Raw genomic sequence first — 24,154 nt, forward strand, 5'->3', positions numbered from 1 at the left:
TTGTCCCTCCTTGCTTGTTGATATACGCGACTGTGGCTACATTGTCTGAGAAAACTCGCAGATGAGACCCCACTATATCCGCACTGAAAGCTTCCATGGCCATACACACTGCTCGGAGTTCTCTGTGATTTGACGACAGATCTGACTCTTGAATGGACCAAATACCTTGGGTAGTTTTGCCTAAACAATGTGCTCCCCACCCTGTGGCGCTTGCATCCGTTGTCAACACCACGTACTGCGGACTTGATAGAGACATTGTTCTGGATGCTAGGTATCTGCTTTGCCACCAACGCAGGGATAAGATCACTGGGCGGGGTAACATGATGTAGCGGTCCAGTGAGACCCGACTTTTGGTATATCGGAGAAGATGCCACTGTAATGTCCTCATATGCCATCTGGCCCAGGGAACCACCTCCACTGTTGATGCCATCATCCCTAGAAGACTTATTGCTAGTCTCAACGGAACCTTCTGATTCTCTTGAATAACAGTAATAAGCTCTTGAATCTTGCTGCACCTCTGACTGGTCAAAGTAATTTAGAATTCTGCCGTGTTTATGACGACGCCCAAATACTGAATAGTTTGCGTAGGGGACAGATGACTCTTGCTCCAGTTGATCAACCACCCGTGATCCTGTAAAAACTGGATGACTGTTTCTGCGTCTCGAACAGCTTCTGCCTCTGACCTTGCTGAGATGAGTAAATCGTCCAGATAGGCCCATACCGCTATATTCTTTTTACTCAGACATTCTATCATGACCACTAGCACTTTTGTAAATACCCTCGGTGAGGACGGAAGGCCAAAGGTAAGGCAGGTAAACTGAAAATGGTTTCCTTTGACGCAGAACCTGAGAAATTTTCTGTCTTGTGTACATATAGGGACATGAAAATAAGCGTCCTTTAGATCTATTGAGACGAGATAGTCGTTTCTCCTTAGTCCCATTAGGATAGACCTGGTTGTCTCCATGAGTAACTTCCGTTTCCAAATTCTGGCATTTAAGTCCCTTAAATCTAAAATTGTTCTGAGTCCTCCAGAACTTTTTGTTACTACAAACAGGCGAGAGTAGAACCCTAGGCCTTCCTCTGCCTCTGGAACAGTCTCTATTGCTCCTGATTCTATCAGGTCCTTTATGCTTGAGACCAGAGCCTCCCGCTCCACACCTGAAAAAGGGAGCTGTGAAACTAAAAAATTTTCCCGACAGGGTTTCGAAAGGAACTCTAACCGATACCCCGTGGACACTACTTCTAGTACCCAAGTGTCTCGAACCGTTTGCTTCCACACGTGAGCAAACTGTAGCAATCTTCCGGCCACCTGGATACTCTCCACGGGACATGGTTTGTCACTGTTTTTTATCTTTAGACTTTTAACAGTGTGTCGGAAGAATGCCCTGGAAATCCCTGAATGGCCTCCCAGGCCTATAGGATCTGGCCTGCCTGAAATTTTGTCTGGGGAAATAGTTAGAGCCCCTTCCCCTCTTATCCTGGGGAAGTCTCACCGACTTACCTCCTGACATCCTCTGTATCATCTGGTCTAGTTTACTGCCAAAGAGGAACTCCCCATCGAACGGCAGGGTAGCCAGCTTATTTTTAGAGTGGGAGTCTGCCGCCCAGGACTTAAGCCACAGGGACCTCCTTGCCACTACTTCGGACGTTAACGACTTAGCTGAATAATCCAGCACGTCTAATGATGCCTCACAGATGTAGTCGACTGCTAGCTGTATCTGAGCTAGACTACTAATGATCTGTTCTCTGGCCACTCGCTCCTGTAGATCCTCCTGTAGAGAGGCACACCAGATTCTGAGAGCCCTCGCTGAAGAGGCTATGGCCACCCCTGACTTAATGGATATTGAGCTGGAGATATGAAGTCTTTTCAATGCACTCTCCATCCTCTTGTCCATAGCATCTTTAAGAGAGGCACCTTCCTCCAGAGGAATAGTTGTTCTAGTGGTGACCTCAGACACTGCTGCATCTATCTTGGGAATATTGCACCATTTTAGGAACTCCACATCCTCTATAGGGTACATTCTCTCTGCCCTCTTAATGGAACCAATACGCTTATCTGCATTGGCCCATTCCTTAGTGAGGATTTCTTTAACAACTTTATGAACGGGAAAACACCTTCCCTTTTTGGATCTGTCCTCGAATAATGCGTCATATTCGGTCTTAACCGGCTGTTTATAGTTCAACGTTTTATACAAATATTTAAGGACAATCTCCACAAGTTCCAAATTAAATGAGCGCTCCTCCTCGACTAATTCGCCGGACTCCGCACCAGAGGCTCCGGACCCCATATCGTTATCAGTATCCACAACAGTGGGTATTGCATCACCCTCTTGGTCCAAACTGGTCTGTGACCTGGACCTTTTACCTTGAAACAAAATTTTTCTTCATCCATGTCATTAACTCACTAATTTGAGACACGGTTCCAATACTAGCAGCAGCATCCTGCGAACACCCCTGACACATGGATTTTTCACCAGTGAAGACCTTATCACATCCAATGCAGGTTTTATTAACATGATTCTTCTTAGCAAGCTTCTTCTTAGTCACCACAGGCACACTATAACAGATGACAATCACTAACTAACCCAAGCAAAAATAAAAATAAAAAATAAACAGTCCTCTAAGAGGACTTACCTGAGCAGCAATGCAGAAACTTTTTGAGAGGCTTCCACTGTGTCCATAATTTCATGCAAGGTGCTGTAAGCAGAACACAGCCCTTGACCTTAGTGCACAAACTTCGGAAGAGCCTGTTACACCGACCAGGCGCATAATATAGGCTACTTCCGTCCCCCCAGCTGGTACGCACGCCGAGCCGGAACGCCGCACTTCCGGCCAGGTGTCGGGCATAGTGCGCGTCACCCACAGAGGACGCGATGGAACGCATGCCGCTGACCTGCTTAGAACTTCCGCCGGAAGTCAGACAGTGTGATCCCTCCGGCGGATACTAACTGCTGCAGGGTGCCTGCCCGGCTGCCATGCCGCTACCGTGGACGCTGACCCCGGGAACCACATGTAATGGCCCTCGACCACCGCGTCCACAAGGGGATCTGTGCACCATCCGTCCATGCCACCGGCCAGGACATCCTCACGGGAACCGGCACCGCCATCCCTATGCTGCCCAGGACTGGCAGCATAACGCCTACCAGTAAGCAAAAAAAAATAAAATAAACCTATACTACCCGGTCTAGCTGTTAGGAGATAGGAAAAAGACTGGAGGCATGGGGGAAGGTGCTGGTTAATATACAGGTGGAAGGGGGAGTGTCCTAGGGAAAAACTACCTGTCTGAATATGAGGGGAGAGAGGGATGAACCCATTGTCGGGCTGCCGTGAAGTAAGAAGTAGAAAGATTTTTTGGTACTTGTGTATTATCTGGGTGCCCGGTTTTTTCATCGCATGCCACTGCTTAAGGCATGCGATGCGATTTCAGGGGTTTCAAAACCCGACAGTACAATTTTTATATTGCGTTGTGATCATGCCCGATTTGGGCTTATTCCAATGTTAAATGCCCCCCCAGACCCGATTTTTGATTGTACACCCACCCTGATGGGTAATGACTATGTTAAATGCCCCCCCCACTATCAACGCCATCCCAAAGCGTGGGGAGCGCAGCGGTACGCGTCCTCCGACCTTTCCATACCCCCACTATCCACGTGGAGTTGATTTTATATAGTGGCAAGCCACCGAGCCCGAAGCGTGGCGAGTCCCGCGAGGGGACGCGGAATACATGTGAAGTCATCCGCGTCCGCCCGCCACGCTTCGGGCTCGGTGGCTTGCCACACTATATAAAATCAACTGCACGCCGACGTGGATATTGCGGGCTCGCTGCGCTCCGGATTGGCGTTGATAGTGGGGTGGCGATAACAATGGGGGGCCTTTTAACATAGTCATTACCCATCAGGGTGGGTGTACAATCCAAAATCGAGTCTGGGGGGGGCATTTAACATAGGAATCAGGCATCTGGGTGCCTGTACAAATAAAAATCGGGTCCAATCACGTCGCATGCGATGCGACCGATTTTTTGTTGTACAATGCCCTAAGATTAAAAAATTTGGCACCCAGATAATACACAAGTACAGATTTTTTTTTTACACGTTCACAAATAAAAGAGTCAGTCAGGGCGGTCTTTTATGTGCTGCAGACATGGACGAATTCGGAGCAGGCGGTGACGTTATGTGACGCTAGCTTTGAGCAAATTTCGACCCACCGGCGATCGCATGGGGACGGCCAGCATTTTTCTAGCCGCACCCACCGTTTTGTGTGCACACCCAGGAAACGATGGGCGTTCCTATGAGACAGCCCATTATCTGCCCGATACTTGCCAAATGTAATTGAACATCGGGTGTGCACATGCGTATTTCCGCCCATACGCATACCCGCAAAATATCGTTCCCCCGATCGAAGTCGGAAAATGGTAAGCTAACCTGAATCACCCCTTTGTGTGACCCTCTACACAGGTTTGACTTCAATTAAATAAGTTCTCAGATGCATGCTTAAAAGCGCATACTGAATGGATTTGTTAACATAAGTGCCATGCAGTATGTATGTATGTATATATATATATATATATATATATATATATATATATATATATATATATATATATATATATATATATATATATATATATATATATATATATATATATATATCTCTTCTCTCAGGGAGAGAGGGAGAGGGAAAGTACTTGCCAATCTGTTCCTATTTCCAGTTTTTAAACCACAGCCTGTAACCAGGCAGTTCGAAGTCTATTGGTTTGTAATTTATCTCTCGACACTTTATCACTCTCCAATCATTGATGCAGCAGCTCAGTGGGTATGTGTTCCCTGTGTGATAAGCTGTTTTGTCCCTACTTATATTGTCACCACCTGGCTGCTGCAACGACCAGTGGTGCCGCTGATGGCTGCCTAGGTGCTGCGCAGCTCGGCGGGCAAGTGCCCCCTACATGTAATGTCTTAATGTAATGTATGTAATGTCCTCCCTCCGCCCTTCATCCCCTGCTTGATGCTGCACTGTAATCCGCAAAAAATTCCTAGTGTGCGCAAGCATACATGGCCAATAAAGTTGATTCTATTCTATATGCATTGTAAGACTCGGTTGCGCGAGAGGCCCCGTCTCACCTCAAAGTAGAACTTCTCATTGAACTGAGGATTACTAGTTTTCTTCTTCACTTTGGTTTTCTTTTGGTCAATTCTGAAATGAAATACATGGGTTTCAAGTTGTTCTAGCAATGTCACATTACTCCCATCTTGTGTACGAAAACATGAAAATACATTATTATACTCACCTAGAAGGGCCAACGAGAGACACTGAAGCATATGGATCACAGCTCTGTCCGTTGACCAAAGGTAACCCTTCGCATTCCAGGATGCTAAGATAAGACAATGGTATGTTATGTGGCTTGATTTAAGAATATCACCTGCAGAAGACTACAATGCTTTACTCTGCCATCAGCATAATAAGGGTTACAGGTGTTATACCACAGCATAATGGTTTTATGATGAGCTTACTCTCTCCATAACAGGATATATCAAACTTTTTCCTGGAAAAGTTAATAAAAGTAACCTAAACGCAAAAGTCAAGTTAACGTCTTGGAAACAGGAAAGGCCCCTGACTGTTTGAGAGATGTACACTTTAAGGCGGGTATTCAATCGAATCCCAGACCGTTTGAATTCTAACTGACGAGTTACCGTTGAACTGAAAGAAATGTTCCCGACTGCAGGAAAGTCAGAGGATGGCAAAAATGTCCACAGATTGACATAAAACTGTTGTGAATTCGAAAATCTGCATTTTAAAGTCGGATCTGTTTTGTCGGAAACTGCTTTCAATGCTGTCGGAAACCGCAGCATTGAATAGGTGGGGCCGCTATTCCTGCCTGCATGATCAGAACTGCAAGAAAAAGGCATGTGATGAAAATAGAGAATGACCAGGAGCAGGACCAGCAGAGGACTGACCTGTTTGCATGCAGGTTGTAATAAATAAACTATAGATTTGTATCAACTAAAATGGTACTTGTGTATTTTGGCGGCGCCCCCGATCTCCATCGCGCGATGTTTTAAACGCATTGCATGCCATGCACCCGATGGCATGCAATGCGACGCGATTTTTGCCCCCTATGCGATGAAAGATTGTATAAGCACCCTAAAGGGTGCTTTTAAGCCCCCTAATGGGAGCTTACAATGTTAAATGCACCCCCACGCCACCCCCCCACTATAAACGTGAACCCGAAGCATGGCGAGTGCAGCGAGCCCGCGAGGGGCGGCGGTACGCGTCCTCTGACCTTTTCATACCCCCACTATCCACGTTGGAGTGGAGTTGAGAATAGAAAGTGTGGCGAGTGCAGCGAGCCCGAAGCGTGGTGAGCCCCGCGAGGGGACGCGGATAGCTTCACAGGTATCGGAGTCCCCTCGCGGCCTTCATAGGTATCTGCGTCCCCTCGCCACGCTTCGGGCTCGGTGCGCTCGCCACACTTTCTATTCTCAACTCCACGCCGACGTGGATAGTGGGGGTATGAAAAGGTCGGAGGACGCGTACCGCTGCGCTCGCCACGCTTCGGGTTCACGTTTATAGTGGGGGGGTGGCGGGGGGTGCATTTAACATTGTAAGCACCCATTAGGGTGCTTATACAATGTTTAAATCGCATCGCATTGTATGCCATATACAATGTCATACAATTTTAAAATTGTATGGCATTGTACAATATCGCGCGATATCGCATACCATCGTATGCCTTATGGTATGCGATGCGATGGGCGCCGCCAAACTACACAAGTACCACTAAAATTCATTCGCCCAGGCAGCAGGCAGGGAAGAAGAGGTTAACAGTCATTTGTATTTATTCAAACACTCAATGCAGCCACCTACGCTTCCTCTCACTGCCAGTGATGGAAAAGGAAGTGCCCTGGTAGCTTTTAGAGCCTGTCCCGCTGACCACCAAATGTAATACAGATAAACAAGGCATTGCTCACCATCTGCTCAGATATACTTACTGCACCATAAGCTGCTGCACTGAGCCATTGTCTGTAATCAGCTCATTTAACTTCAGCTCAAGGTGGACTTTTCCCTGCAAAACACAATGAAAACACATGACGCTTCCATCTCCCCTATGTGAAACTGTAGTGTGTTCTTGTAATGGGGCGATTTGGGGGCATTTTTTAAGTGATCTCAGAACGTTTTCTAGAACGCTTAGAAAATGCCCCTACATTGCTCCGTGTGTAGGGGAATAGCAGGGCCAGTGTGTCCAGTGCTCTCACCGGAGAACACTGGCCCTGACAGATTGCTTAGAACACAGCGCTGACACATTGCTGTGTGCCGAGTGATCTTGCTGAACATTCTGAGCGATGATAATCGCCTCCAGAAGCTCCACTCGGGGATTAAAGATACGGATATATACTGAGGTATAGAGGGAAGACAAATATTTAAGAACAAATATAAGATAAATGGTAATCAAAATTGTAATAAGCCGAGAGTGAGAATAAAAAGACTCTGCACTGAGGAACACAGGATGAAAATTAAACAGATGTTTACCAAGTTTTATCAAATTCATGTGCAAACTATTGTAGGCAGCCATTATTTTATCATTTTACTTCTGCAGGACCCTGTAGTCCAGGGGTGGGCAACAGGCGACTTGCGAACGGCTCCTGACTGGCTCGCCGCTGCTTATGTGTGTCCGATGGCAGCTGTGTATGCGTGCAGTGTAGTCCTGTGTAGCTGCTCAGCCTGTGCGCAGTAGACAACAGGCACTGCCCGGTGCATGAGCAAAAAAAAAAAAAATAATTGGTTTAAACCCACAAAAAAAAAAAAAAAGCTGAATGTTTTTTGTTTTCTTTTCAACCCTGCTAGGGAATCAAACCCACAGTGGACTGTTCTCAGCGCCTTGTGCTCACCAGGAAAATCAGACTTTGGTCCAGATTCTCTAAGCTTCAAAAGTGATAAAATGGAGAGTGATAAACAGCCAGCCAATCAGCTCCTGCCTGACATTTTTCAAACACAGTCTGTGACATGGCAGGTAGGAGCCGATTGACTTGCTGTTTATCACTCTCCATTTTATCACTTTTAAAGCTTAGAGAAGCAGGGTAAATACTGGCTGCATTATTTTTACACTGCAATGTATATTTCAGTTTCAACACACCCCACCCAAATCTGACTCTCTACATGTTAAATCTGCCCCACCTGCAGTGCACATGGTTTCGCCCATTTTGAGAATGGCTGTTCTGCTTGGATCCAAAAAGATATATTGTTCATTATAGAGGATTTACAACCTTGCTGTATGCTTTGATTTGGGAGACAGCTACACCTTTAAATTTCATTGTTGGATCACCAAATAATTCCAAGCCAACACATTCCTAGTGGATATTTTTTTCTGGGGTTTTCTGTTCCACACCTATGTGCATAGGGGGTTCTTACCAGTGGACTAGATTCTTCTCTATCTATATGGAATGGACTCACACATTTGTGAGCATCACTCTCGAGTCAATGTTTTGTACGCACTGAGTACATTAGCAATAAGGTGCTTTAACTTCCTATATCTGAGGGTACCCTTCTTTAGGGACAGTTTTTGACATCCCCAGCTTATGCCACTATTACCATGGATGAAAGCGATAATGGGATTTTTGTACTTACAGTACATTTTTCGGAGCCCAAAAGTGGCACACTGGATATACTCAGTTTATGATTTTCTGTTTTTTGTTTCAGTTCTCATATTTAGTATTATTGTTCCGGTTGTCTTTGGAGAACATTGTTCTCTTCTCTCCCTTGTGTTTTATACTCCTGGTTTCTGGCCTCGGAGATGCTTCCTGAGGGCTTCCGGTCTACTACAGTGGAAGACTTGTACTTCACTCAGAGAAAAGCATTTAACTTGGGTACTATTCTATTAAAGCTGGACGTTTTTTGTGATGTGCCGTTGCACATAAATCAGTGCAGATTGTTTGTATGCAAGTTATGGATACCAGTAGCACAGTGGATCACAGGGTTGGTCTTTGAAGCACCATCAGGCTAGGTCTTCAAGATCCATGCAATTTACTATTCACGCTGTATGCTCTACTATGGGCACTGGGAAAGCACCAATGTCTGTCATACCCTTAAAACATACACCAGAACTGGTCTTCTATACAGTACAAACGCAGCAAATGCTTTCTCACAGAACATAAGGAACCTGAGGCCTGATTCAGATCTGTTCGCTGGCCAGCTTTTATATGCCACCTAGCTAGCAGGTCAATGCCGCCCCACCGAAAGCCTGTCCGCCGCCGCAGGCTTCGACACGCCTGCATTCACAGGGGTATGCCAGGCGTTTTGTGGCCAGCCCATAAAACACGGGGCTGTACCCTGCATCCACCCCATGCCCACCAGGTTTGCAAACCCCAACAATTGGCTGTGGGAAGCAAATTCATCCCGCACTGAGCGGTACTGAAAGCCCCCCTCAGTACAGAGCCCCAAACCAAATCTACAAATTGCTCTCAACAATAAAGATGCTATTGCAACTACTGTACATGCAAAGGGGCTGCTATCTAAAGGAACATGCTTTCATCTGAGGACATAGCCAGAACCAAACACTTAATCCCCTCTGAAGATCTGCCAATAGTCATACATGCATTTGTATCATCTCGTTAGGATTACTACAATGCCCTCTACCTTGGTCTCCCTGCAAAATAACTGCACCGATTACAGTTGAAGTGAATCGTGTGATCCTTGCGCACCAAATAGTGCCAGAGATTCTCAATTGCATAGAGACCTGGGAATTAACTGGACCATTGTAAGAGGTTCCCCTGTTTGTTTTTGGAGGAAGGGAGGGAATAGTGTCCTGCTGAAAGATTAACGTTTGTCCAAGCTTCAGTTTTTCAGCAGATTGAAAAAAAAAAAAAAAAATCTTCTACATTTTTCAATAGCATTTATTGAGGAGGGAGTACACAATAATTAGACGCACATTCCAGCAACAGAAACATAACAGTATTCATTGCAACATACAAAAAGACTGATTAAACATAAAATAGACAAATACATTTTTCCTCAATACAAAACTTGCCTCCACCCAATTCATACACAACTACCGAGGTAGAGAGAAGGGCGCTAAGCTGATGCGAAGCTGCCACTTAAAAAAGGGATGGTCAATCCCTCAATGGATAACAATGAAAAAGAAGGAGGAGAAGTGGCGCTAAAAAAAACAGTAAATTGTAATAAATTTTAATATAATAAGATCATTTATTGCCGAAAGATATAAAACAATAAAAACAAGGATGTAAACAATGATAAAGTGCAATATGCGAAGTAGACCCGCAGTAAATCCTAAAAAGTCACTGCTGGTGTCCCATTCCTATTATGCTGCCAAAAGTAGATTGTATTTTGAGTAACTAAATAGTGGACTGGGGTACTAACTCAGATGGTATGAGATAGTTACCAGGCCACTGAAGGAATTAATCCTGTGTGGATAGCAATGCAGCAAGGATCCTCCTAGGGTGCGGTGTAAATGGTATGGTAGTCTGACCCAATTGTAATCCAATGGTACTCCAAAAAAGTAGATTGCAGGCTGGTTCGGTTAAGTAGTGACACAGGATGGATGAGGTCTGGGTCCACTGTCTCTTCTGATGCGTTTCGCTGTCTAAAGTACAGCTTAAATAAAAGGTAAAAGCTATAGATGGGGATCACCATGAATGCTAGTGTTCATGCTAGCACCCTTCATCTTTCTAAACCTGCGCAGCTCCTATTCTCTGCATGAGGTATCGCGCTCTGCCGTGAGGTTTCTAGCACAGGTGTGGTCTGCATTTCAGTGCTGAGATACAGAACACACTGTACTAGAAGCACCACGGCAGAGCGCGACACCCCAGCAAGTGAAGAGGAAATCATCACCAAAAGCCAGTGTTTTTACCTCCAGAGATCCAAACTGTGGGGTTTATTCTAGTTCATTCTTTCTGACAAAATCCTTCTAAGATGGACAAAACCATGTGCACTGCAGGGGGGCAGATGTAACATGTGCAGAGAGAATTAGATTTGGGTGAGTTATTTTGTTTCTGTGCAGGGAAAATACTGACTGCATGATTTTACACTTCAATATAGATCTCACTTTGAAGAAAAACCCCACCCAAATCTAATTCTCTCTGCACAAGTTACATCTGCCCCACCCGCAGTGCACATGGTTTTGTCCATCTAAGAAGGATTTTGTCAGAAAGAATGGACTAGAATAACCCCCTGTATGTCAAGATAAGTGGTACAGGATACCAATATCCACAAAAGGAGATCAATAGCAATATTAAATGGTAAAGGTGTAATTGGGAAAAAATAAGTAAACCAGAAAAACTGGGAGAACTTATGACCAAAGGCCCTCATTTAACACATGCGCAATAAAGGAGTCCATGACCGTATCAAATACTTTCTTAGCATCAAGGCTTGCAACAAACTAAAAATTGAATAAAGTAGAAGGCAGGGCCTCTGCACTCTATACAGTCTTTCCTCAGGTTTTGCAATCTCTGAAAAACATTGAATTCTCCCGCATCTCTGTTACCATCTCAGTGAGCCAGGTCTTGTGGGACACTGCCTGCGAAGACCAGATTTTAACTTCACCTGTGCACCTTATTTGCAATCACCTGTGACAAAACTGCTTCACGAGCCTGCTCTGAGTTATATGATGTTATACTTGTATATTCGGTGAGAGAGTTACATTTCGGTGGGGTGTGTTCAAACTGAAATCTAAATTGCAGTGTAAAAATAAAGCATCCAGAAACAAAATAACTCATCCAAATGTAACCCTCTCTGCATCTGCCTTATCTGCAGTGCACATGGTTTTGCCCTTCGAGAACGATTTTGCGATCAACTCTGAATCAGTCCTTATATACAAAGGTTTAAGATGCAGTGGTCACTGATTTTTTATGTTTCACACCATGTTCATTTGTGCTTTGTATAGAGTCTCAGACTAATACACATACAGATATAGAAGGGGCACACATTAAATCAGGGGTGGCCAAACCTGTCCTCAAGATCTACCAACGGTGCATGTTTTCCAGGCGGAATCGGTACATCTGTCAGAATGAACTTAGGTCTACAGTCATTAGGTCGACCCCACTAGGTCGACTGGCAGGAAGGTCGACCTGACTTAAGGTCGACATGGGCCAAGGTCGACACGACTTAAGGTCGAATTTGCATAAAGGTCGACATGAGGAAGCTCGACTGGTCATAAGGTCGACATGGGTTTTTCACTGTTTTTTTATCCGAATGTCGACACAGTCGACATGGACACAGTTGGCAATGAGAATCGGACCCTCGCATCGCTCGCGATGCTTCGGGCACGGTGCCTCGCTGCTCTCGGCACACTATTTTATTCTCCCACCACGCCCTAGTGGATGGTAGGGCATGAAATACCGCCTGTCGGCACATGTCGGCTCAAAAAACAGTCAATGGAATGAATTGATACCGGCGCTTTAAAAGGTCGACTCTTAGAGGTTTTAGTTTCCAAATATGTCCAGTACCAGGAGTAGGAGTACGTATGGTGAATACGGATATGATAATCCTCCAGATATGAAATGAAGCAGAGAAACAATATAGTGCATAACGTTTAAAACAACAAATTTAATAAAAGTAATGCACTCACAATTGTTAGGGGTTAAAAAGGCATGTAACACAAGGTCCCGGGGCACAGCAGGAGGTATACGGTCCGTCCCAGAGGCCAATCAGTTCCGGATACTGATATAGCCTGGATGCGTCCGTCACAATAGTCCCGATGTCCAGCGCAGGTACAAAGAGTCTGTATAGGAGATGAAAATTAAGTGTCGGAGCTGTTTTAAAGGAAGTGTCTTCATACAGCAAGCCTCCGTACACCAAAACTGATTCACAAGACTGCACTTATTAATTTAATGCAGGGGTGGCCAAACCGGTCCTCGAGATCAGTACTGACGAAGGATCATTAAGGATCCGAAACGCGTTTGGCGTGCCTTGCCATTTCTCCTATACAGACTCTTTGTACCTGCGCTGGACATCGGGACTATTGTGACGGACGCATCCAGGCTATATCAGTATCCGGAACTGATTGGCCTCTGGGACGGACCGTATACCTCCTGCTGTGCCCCGGGACCTTGTGTTACATGCCTTTTTAACCCCTAACAATTGTGAGTGCATTACTTTTATTAAATTTGTTGTTTTAAACGTTATGCACTATATTGTTTCTCTGCTTCATTTCATATCTGGAGGATTATCATATCCGTATTCACCATACGTACTCCTACTCCTGGTACTGGACATATTTGGAAACTAAAACCTCTAAGAGTCGACCTTTTAAAGCGCCGGTATCAATTCATTCCATTGACTGCCATTCTGTTTTTAAGGTGCCATAAGAATAACACCTTGAATTGTCACAGGCTGCTTGAGAGCACTGTATGCGCACCCACCACAGTTAACTTCTTTCCTGGCTCAAAAAACAGTGAAAAACCCATGTCGACCTTATGACCAGTCGACCTTCCTCATGTCGACCTTAATGCAAATTCGACCTTAAGTCATGTCGACCTTAAGTCAGGTCGACCTTCCTGCCAGTCGACCTAGTGGGGTCGACCTAATGACTGTAGACCTAAGTTCATTCTAATAGATGACCGCTTCCCTTCCAGGCAACCTGAGGATCTATAGTAGGAATGAATGCAGCAGGTTTGAAAATGTGACCGTTCGTATTGACTACAGCTGTGCACCAGCTAGGTGATCTGGAAAACATGGACCGTTGGTAGATCTCGAGGACCGGTTTGGCCACCCCTGCATTAAATTAATAAGTGCAGTCTTGTGAATCAGTTTTGGTGTACGGAGGCTTGCTGTATGAAGACACTTCCTTTAAAACAGCTCCGACACTTAATTTTCATCTCCTAATTGTAATACAACCCACTGCTTTCTGTACCATTCTCTAGCACTGCATGACGTTTCGCCTAACCTCTGAAATGTTATCCTTTCGCTAAGGTGTCCAAATCCTTCCTTATGTAATATCACATCCAAGTTTATGATCTTGCCTCATAAGGTCTTTGTCACACACTATAGTTGTCAATTTAACAAAACATAAAAACCTGACAAACCAGATGCTGGGCTTTGCTGGCATATAGCAGGAAGTGTCTTATATATCACACAAAAAGGAACATGTCCGCAGATCACGAAGAAGTTCAGGCAACACACTTAGGTTTATTTACTAAGCCCTGATTAATTAAATCATATGCTTCCGATTGTGTGCATGCCTGAAATTTAAAAGGGCAATGATTTTACTACCAAAACATGCCTAGCAAAAGCACTGCCCTTTTAAATCAGAAACTGGTCCTGAACTTGACATTTTATAAATAAAACAGAGTGTTACTGATGTTAATCAGGAGTTGGTCATGGAAAGAGCACGAGTCGAGCAATTGTGTGCGTACGGGGGACGACAACAGTGTAAATGTTGTGCGATGGGAGAGAACGGAGTGCAAGAGTTCGGGTACATTTTTTATAATGTCTTTTAATTGTATTAATTTATTTAACCCTTACCTGCACTTCGGAATTGGAATCAATTGGCTGAAGAAGAAACCACGGTTCTTTACCATTGTATCTGCACAAATCCTCTTTTTTAATGGCAACCTTTCCTGTAGTAAATGAAAGCCAGAAATATAGTGTAAAAGGCTGCAATTCACAATGTTCGAGTAAATGTAAACAAATGGTAGCCATAACAACTATAGCTTGATGCACAATGTAATATACTAAAGCATACATGAAAACAGGCGAAAGCAGCATGGGAGGCAGTACGGATGGGGTAGTGGTTAGCATTACTGCGTCACAGCGCTGAGGTCATGGCTTTGATTCCCACCATGGCCCTAACTGTGCAGCGTTTGTATATTCTCCCTGTGCTTGCGTGGGTTTTCTCTGGGTACTTCTGTTTCCTCCCACAATCGAAAAATATACTGGTAGATTAATTGGTTCCCAACAAAATTAACTCTAGAATGCCTGTGTGCGCGTGTACATGTGGTGGGGAATATAGATTGTAAGCTCCACTGGGGCAGGGACTGATGTGAATGTTCAAATATTCTCTGTACAGCGCTGCGGAATATGTGTGCGCTATATAAAATAACTGGTAACAATAATAATATTCTAGCACTTTACTGCTTCTAATAGGTTTGCAGGGGGCTATCCGATTAGACACGATGACCATGTCCTTTCCACTCCAATACCAGCTCTTATCGGATTGCTTTGCGGTCTTGAGACCCATGAAACATTATCCCCGATAAACAGCCACAAGACTTAAGGCCCCCGTGCACTATGCAATTTGGGCTTATCTCCTGCGATTGCGGTGATCAATTGCAGAAAAAGAGCCCAATTGCAGGTGAATGACGCGGTCCCATGCACATTGTGCCAGAGCCTGTGAGTCGCACTGGCTGCAGAAGCAATCTCTTGGATTGCAATATATCGAATGCGATCCTGCCACCTGGGAAGGTCCCGGGTTGGCTTGTGGGAAAAATCACCACAGTGTATGGCCATTTTATCCCTCATCTCATGTTTTTGCAAGATCAGAGGTTCATTTTCGAGCAATAAAAATCGCCTTTAATAGGGTACTGGTCATTAATCACGATATAAGGCCATTTTTAATCGGTCGAAAATGCATTGGGGCTAAAAAGATAACGTCCTATGTGACAGCCTATACAAAACAATAATACAATGAGCTCACAGGCGAAAAGTAGCACACTACACATGCTGACCCTGCTAAAATACTAATTTTGGCACAGTGTAAATATACCATTCTAGAAAGAAAGAAAAAAAGTATAAAACAAATTATATTTAAACAAAACAGGTACAGCCGGTAAATAAACATAGATATTTCTGTGCACCTATTAGAGAAAAGTGTGTGATCAAGAACATAACACGGGTGATAACAAAACACAGAAACCTCACTACACAATGAACATACAAAGCAGCACTTAGGTCCCGGAGCATAAACACTTCTGTCTCACAAAGCCCAACACCACCATGTTCAATTCACTATGAAATTCAAACCATGAATCAGGAGTCTTATTTCCTTGCAGCTGCAACCGAGTCTGCTGACGGGAAAAGACTTGAAAGTCTGCACCACAAAATCACCGCACAGGTTTGTTTGAAAGCGGATAAGGGTTAACCCGCAAATCCCTTCCTCTTCCTCATTATCTTTAGGCTGTGTGGAATGCAGACATCTTGACAGTCACATTTCAAAGCTGCTTTTGCTGGCCCTAATTGTAAGACTGAGTTTTTACAAAATACATTTTTGAAAAAGTCTACGGGGAGTATCCAATTAGCCCCGAAGAAACTTCAGAAGCAGAAAAAGGATGATATTCGCAATTTTAATCTTCTTTATTCTGGGCAGATTAAAAAACAAGACAAAAACATTTTCTCGTTCAGTGAAACGTGTGTTTACGGCCACACAGCCCCATTTGGTTGCTTTCTGGAATTCTGATTCACCTTCCCAAGGCAGGTGAGACAAAACATCCAATAAGCTGGGCTTTATCCGGCATATAGGCGCTAACTGGATAGCCCCAGCCGAGGCAATTACCCACAATCACTGATCACAGGTAATTGGATACCGCCCTATGACTAGACAAATTGACACCAGCACTTATGGACTCCAGGAGCCGAAAACTGTAGAGGGTGCCGCAGACCCTGGCACAATCAATCACTGAAGGTGACAAGGACTGACAGCAGGCTTCCTCTACCAGTCATTAAGCCATTTCAAATGATGTGATGACTGCCAGCCAATCAGAGCTAATGGACCAGCAGCCACAATTAGTGATTGGCTGCCGAACCGCAAGCTCCAATTGGCGCATAATCCAGCACTATATTTGAATAGGTTTAGCAGTGGGTAGGAGAACAACGCTGTCCGTTCTTATCGCTTCAGAGACTGAGGGCACCGGGGCTGCAAAGGCAGAGACCAGAGCAGGCAGTAAGTATGACTTGGGGCAAATCTGAGAGACACTACGGAATGCCAGTAACCTGAACCCGGGGAGGTTAACCGCAACGCGCACACAGTTCTATACAATAATCCAGGTAGTATAGGTGGTTGTATGATGTGCAGTAGTAAAACTGCAAAACGTGAGCAGCTGGATGCCTGGAGTAATAAACACAAGCACACACACTGGAACTTTTAATGGGTTTTCAAGACCCATATCTTCAATAAACTCAGCCATATTTCATCCTAGCCTTCTGCTTATGTTCACTACTACCCCTTCTGTGTCACTCCTGTCTGTGTGCCCCTCCCTTTTAGAATGTAAGCTCTCACGAGCAGTGCCCTCTCTCCTCATTTGGTATAATGGTTAGCATTACTGCCTCTCAGTGCTGAGGCCATGGGTTCCCAGCCTTGGCCCTAACTGTGCAGAGTTTGTATATTCTCCCCGTGCTTGCGTGGGTTTCCTCCACTGGGGCAGGGCATGTGAATGTTCAAATATTCTCTGTACAGCGTTTTGGATTATGTGTACGCTACTGTACTGTGTATAAGAAACTGTTAATACTGAAAGATTGCCGAGCAGCAATTTGAGCCATACAACGTATGGGTAGAATATATGGTCATTCAGGATTTTTATATTAAATATATCTGATCCCAGACACATACTTTTATACTTGGTCTTAATTTTCCCATGCGCAACGCCACCAAAACAAAGGAGGATTTAAAAAAACAGAACAATAAATTGACGTAGATCCCCTACGAGCCAGGCACTGATGAATCTTTTATACAGGTAGAATGTGCTTAATGGCTCTGGTTCTGTATAAAAATAAATAAAAACCACACAAAATAAATAAGACTTCATTCGATTTGAAAGAGATTTTGCCTAGAAAGCAATAAGAAGTTTGTTTACTCAGTTGAACAATATGGAAAAAGAGCACCAGCCAGTCAAATTGAGTGGGATACTGGACATGATGAGGTGTATATGTGTAGTGAGGGGGGGGCCTGGGGGAGCATGCCTGCCAGGCGCCATCTAGGGCCACCGATGCACTATTGAGGTGAGGAGCTATGTCAGGCTTTTATTATATGATATATGAAAGTACAGAAGTCTGTTTAACATGCCTAGACTTTGACTTGGATCAATAATAAACAGCCCCTTAAGTAGTAATGTATACCAAGGTAAACTTCATTATCTGTCTAGAGATACCATTTCACTGAAATGTCAGTATTGTACAGCTCAACAATGCCTCAGGATGTAGGAAGTAGAAAGAATTTCACGTATATATCAATTAGCTAGGTGTACAGCCTGCAGGATATTAGAGACTAGGAAGCGTTCAATCTTCAATATATGAGATTTTACACACACACACACACACACACACACACACACACACACACACGTAGCCGCTTCAACCTTGCTCTCTGTATTAGTGGACTATCCAGACTCATGATAGATTGACTCTAGGCTGACCACTAATGGTCAACAGTGAGTAAGTCGACAGCTTTAAATGGCCGACATACTCAAGGTGGACCTTGACATAAAGGTTGACAGACATGGTAATAACTTAAAAGGTTGACACAAGTTTTTCATGTTTTGTTGGTTTAGACCGACTTGGTTCAGTCTTTGCCATCCACTAGGGAATAGAGGAAGACCAGTGTGCCGAGCACAGCGAGCCATGTGAGGGAACGCAGTACACCGATACACACAAAAACATGAAAAATTTGTGTCGACCCTTCCAGCGTCGACTATGACAAGGTCGACATTTTGCTTGTGTCGACTTGTCACTGTCGACACATGAGTATGTTGACCATTTAAAAGGTCAACCTACCCACTGTAGACCACTAGTGTTGACCTACACTCAATCCATCATTTATACCATAACCGTATTAGTAACCATCTGTAAGGGGATTTGCCAGAATCTGCTCACCGATCCGTAGGTCTCGCTGTAAAAGGCTCTTATCATAGATATAAAAGGATAAGTTGTGGAATGGTCTTGGGATTTCAAAGTAAAAATCTTCACCATAAAACGGGCTGCGGATGAAAAGAAGAGAAAGAAAGCGGTTTAGAGAACAGAACAAATCACAGACTAAAACGACTTGGGTCAGCAGAACTACTACTGCTGAAACGCATACATTTCTAGATTTGAATTCCTTATGTGGATGGGATACATAGCTAAAATTATATTTATGTGCGTGCAAACATGACATGTTCTGTTTAATAGGTGCACTGCCGCAGCGAGATAGTTATGCCATACAACCCTGCATCGGCAAAGGGACTGATTCAGCAAGGCGCAGTAAGCAGCAGGCGTTCACTGCTTAGCGAGCCCTGAAACACATCCCGCCAGAATACCCTCAGTACCATGCGTCGGGATGTACGCGAACACATCCCCTCGCACATTGACCATCGTACGATTTCTCTACCATTCGGAAAGAACAGTCAGTCTAAGCGAATATGCGGAGGACCGATCAGTACCAAACACCCCCTTAGTCGGAACTCTGTGTGGACGTAGAATAGTATAAACATATTTTCAAATGTATTGAACGTAAACTTTTAGAGAATTGCACTATTTTTTTAATAATACACTTGATGATGGATATGGGAACATAGAAGGACAGGGCATATGAATGCATATTAACATACAACAGTGAGCATAGAATACACAAGACACACGAGAATAAAAGTCACCAAGTGAAATGACAGAGCAATGATGGGAAAGGGCAGTGTGGGGCCCGGTTCCTGGTAGGAGTGCGGTTACCCTCCGTTTCATATACTGTATATGCCAAGAAAACCACTTCACAAAAGGGGAGGAGTATAGGACATGGAAACAAGGGATTTTCCTTATTCTACCTCAAAAGTAAAATTGGGTTTTTAGAGGACTTCAGCCAATAGAGGGGTAGAAGAAAATGTCCAACGTTGGGCAATGATGGCCCTTGTAGTAATTAAAATATGTCTAGTTTTACATGCATTTCAGTGTACATATGGACATGTAGAAAGAAAGAAGATGAATCGGATAGAGCAATGGCACCCATAGGAAGCATGAAGGTGAGGGAGCAAAAGGTCAAGAACGTTTAGGGATGTTCCTGGTTGGAAGAAGTTTGACGTCCCAAACCCTCAGGGCATCCTTAATAGTCAAAGGGAGCAAACAGTGTTTTGGTGGGAGCTGGCTGGGAGACCAGAGAAGATTGGACAGGGGAAGGCCATAGGTAACGGCCCCTCCAGGTCCTGTGTAGGCTTTAAGAAGGAAGGTAGAAACCAGTCACTAAGCTGGGAAAGTAGGGCTGCAACATGGCAGCATTGCAAGTCATGGAGAGCAGTTTTGATAGTCGACTATCAAAACTCCGACAGACGGGTGCCCGATGGCCACCCGCTATTCTTCCTCGTGAGAATAGAGGGAGAATAGAATATGTGGAGAGCTTTGTTGCACTCACCATGCTGTCTGAGTAGTCGGGATCCCGACTGTCGTTACCCTATACCACACCCTGGGAAAGAGTAGATTAGGACAACAATATCCTCAGATGGATAACTTGCAAGGGGAGACTTGTATCAAAAGGCCAGGAAAGTGAGGTGATAAACCGAGTGATTGAGTCAGGGAATCATCGGCTAATACAAATATTTAGGGATACAAAAAGGACAGCCCTGTGTAGTGATATTGGTGATTGGGAAAGTTGAGAAAAGAAAGCCATTGCATAAAAACAAACAAACCCCTCCCCCCAAAAAACACACATGCCGAGGGACCATTGCAGATGGCTAAATCTTTATTTAAAAAAATTGACGCATATGCCCAAAATTAAGCCTATCTAATGCTTTTTAAATAATTGTATTTTAGAAACAATCTGTGTAACCCATAGAGAGAATATTAACTGAAATATAGGTAATAAACAAAACCTATTGTGTCACATGAGATTGGTATACGGTCATTGGGTCTACAGCAAGTTGGTCGATAAGCATTGGGTCGACACCGTTATGTCGACATGGGGACAGGTCATTAGGTAGACACAAGCGTTTGGTCGCCAGTGTCTAGGTCGACAGTTAAAAGGTTGACATGGGGTTTTTCACTGTTTTTTCAAGCCGACATGTGCCCACTAGGACATGGTGGGAGAATAAAATAGTGTGCCGAGCGCAGCAAAGCACCATGCCCGAAGCATTGCGAGCGAAGCAAGGGGATGCGGTGCACTGGAAACTGTGCCCATGTCGACATTCAGGTAAAAAACAGTGAAAACCCTAAGTCGACCTATTGACCTGTCGACCTAAACCCATGTCAACCTAGACCCATGTCGACCAACTTGCTGTAGACCAAACTATCCCAACCCATTAGATTAAACCATTTGCTCTGGGCAGGGAATCCTTTTTCTTTTTGCATGCCAGTATTTTGGAGTTTTCTAAGAGTGGTCTTAACAAATAATGGTCTCCTTTTTTTTTTTATTTAAGTCAAAATACTGTTTAAAACCAAATATTCCAATAATAAACCTAAATCAACGCAACGCTGTCAATTCAGTTAAATCCAAATAGATAACTTGATTCTGTGCGAATATTGAGAGTGAACTCAACTGACGTATTTCTGTTGATTGAGCTATAATCCAATTTTGGAAGTCATAACTTCCTGATGCAAAGATTGCAAATATGAACTTATCTTTATAAGTATGAAGAGACTTGAGGCTGATGTTTCCAAACTCAAGCCCTCTGCCCGCTTCCAAAAGTAGCACTGACCATAGTAAAAAGTCCAATGGAGAATTAGCTGACACAAACCAGGTGGTGTTGCAGCAGTGTACACATACACACATAAATACGTGGTTCCAGATACTGGTGGTAGGAACCTGGTGGAATAAGTGGTTCCAAGTGACTGTGTACGAGCCTGGTAATGTCAGCATTTTACCCTACTACAATGTAGTGAGAGGAGTCATTAACAAGTGGCTAATGTTGGCCTAATGGAAACCCTGAACGTCAAAGTCAGCCCACTTAGAGTTGGGCATTGGGGGGATGGTGAGAGGGGTTTTAATGTTGGGTTGCATGAGATGATTATGGTTAAGTTGCAGGAGAGAATGGTTAGGGTTAAGCTGGAGGAGCGGAGTGTTAGGAGTAGAATTAGGGGTAGGGTGAAAATACTTACCAGAACACACCTGTATTTGTCAGTAGGGTCTACAAACTGTCCGGATTTTGTATAATCAAGACTTCCTCTAATACACTAGTTTATTGTGACACACTTTTCTTATAAAAGCTAGTAGTTTATGCAAACATTTTTAGAACAATTAGATTTTGTCAATCACACAGGATTGCAGTCTTTGGAGTCAAAGCACATCATCTCTGGGACTGAGTCTAGTTTCACACCTCTGTTGTTGCTCAAAAATAGCTTTTTTTTTTTTTTTACTTTTACTAAGCTATACCACAGCAGCATGACTATGGGACTGACTCATCTCTGTGGTAATCATGTGTGCGCTTCCGGACACACAGGTGTACTATACTGCGTTACAGGGTTAAAGGTTAGACAAACATGTCCCTGCTATCAATATAAATATGTAGTAAATATATTGCTTTAATAAATACGTTTTAATATTTTGGAAAGATTAAAAAAAAAATTCTAAAGCTGATAAAATGTATAAATTCTCTGGACAAACCATATTCATAATGTCCTCTAACAAATCCAACAGCATTACCTGTAAGAAAGACATCCAGTCTATTTCTACATTGTATTGGTGATACAATGCAATGCAAACCTCCCAAAAGCGACTGTTTTCATATTGGGGGATACAAGAAACTCTTTGTTTTGGTGTCCTTAAATTATGAGCGCCTCATTTTTTTGTGCTTCCTGGGCTTATTGTGGAAAACCTGCTTCATTACCACAGCAGTTGAGAGCAGCATTTTAGACACCAGCACAGCACTATTTGCACTTTTGGTTACACATCCTGTTGAAAAGACCTGTGGGTCCTGAAACGTTGACAGAAACCATTTGAAATCTACAAAAACGGATTAAAATGAAACAAGCTAAGTCCGTGGAGTGACGCTTTTTCCTTTCTGAACCTGATGGAACAGGGGGTTGGGACTATATTTTTTATCAGGATGACTGACATAACAAAAAACGTGCAGCAAATGTGATCACTCATGCAATTCGATAAATATTATGTGCAGAACATAATATCCATCGACACAACACTCGACCGGTGGGCCCGCACATCACGTCAGGTGACACATTCAACGCGCATACAATCCTTCGATGCATCGCACAGTTGAGGTTGAAATCGAAGGATTGTATGGGCACCATTACACTTAAGATCTCGGGTAGCCCAGTTAAACAAAATATGACCTTTAACCAGTGGCGCAGCTGTCCAATTTGTTGTGATACAAGCTCCTGGGTTTATGAAATACTATGGTTTAATGATCTCAATGCCGAGACTTCCTGCCATATATGGTGCAATCTACCCTCTATACATAGGAGAACCACAAGCGATCGGTCCTGGGGGGGGGCTACAACAACCTCAATACTGATTTACCAACGCAGTGATCTAGACATTTTTTTTATATGACCACTGATGACAACTCTCTCCCTACTGAAGAAGCACCTTTCAAACGTCCAACAATTTTATGGAGGTGCCCAACTTGTGGCCTTCAGAACTGCTTGAATGGGAAGTCTGCATAGAGGGTTCCAAAAACACTACTACTTGTTAAACTGGGAAAGGCTCGTCAGGAATAGGTCACTTAACATTTTCCTTTATTGTTCATCATCCGTCTCGGAGGTCACCATTTTCTGGTCAATAAATTAGATGAATTCTTAGGAATGTTGGTTTGAGCCACAAGAGCTGCACGTACTGCGTGCAAATGGTGAATGGCCCTTAAAATTACTTCTATCTCCAAAATGCTTTACTAATAAAATCAAGTACACGAAGAACGTACAGATGAATGAACAAACAATTTATCAGTGAAAGAAACATTTCACAGGGAAACGACGTCAGCATAACACCAACCGGAACAGATATTTTTGCAATATTCATTAACTGAAGACGCAAGTAGGGAGGAAATGATGCAAAAACATGAGGCTCCAACTGCTGTGGTCAATGCATTACGACTTCCCGTATAACTGCAACTTCTGACAATTAGAATGTGGCACCTTCCTTTAAGTCACTAAAGCGTGTTTACAGAAGTCACTGCGATAGCACGATCAGTCATTCTACCACTGAATAGCACGATCAGTCATTCTACCACTGACGGTCACCAACGGCAGACTATGCGAGTTCATTGGGATTAAACGGAAACTAGCAAGACATGCTTGACTCGTAAAAAAT

General features: G+C 43.8%; 1 protein-coding gene across 2 annotated transcripts in view; it reads right to left on the reverse strand.

Annotated features, from left to right (window-relative positions):
• Positions 1-24,154, reverse strand: part of RASA2 (RAS p21 protein activator 2) — a 155,624-nt gene that overhangs the window by 42,171 nt on the left and 89,299 nt on the right. For both annotated transcript variants that reach the window (XM_083178322.1, XM_083178321.1), the window contains exons 3-7: positions 18,808-18,911; positions 14,470-14,564; positions 6,987-7,060; positions 5,285-5,368; positions 5,118-5,190 (exon numbers count right to left, since the gene is read on the reverse strand). In XM_083178322.1, coding sequence (XP_083034448.1) covers positions 5,118-5,190; positions 5,285-5,368; positions 6,987-7,060; positions 14,470-14,564; positions 18,808-18,911 — 430 coding nt within the window. The remainder of the gene's footprint in view (positions 1-5,117; positions 5,191-5,284; positions 5,369-6,986; positions 7,061-14,469; positions 14,565-18,807; positions 18,912-24,154) is intronic.

This window comes from Crinia signifera, chromosome 3 (genome assembly GCF_055691185.1).
Source record: "Crinia signifera chromosome 3, ASM5569118v1, whole genome shotgun sequence".
In the NCBI taxonomy this organism is placed as follows: Eukaryota; Metazoa; Chordata; class Amphibia; order Anura; family Myobatrachidae; genus Crinia; species Crinia signifera.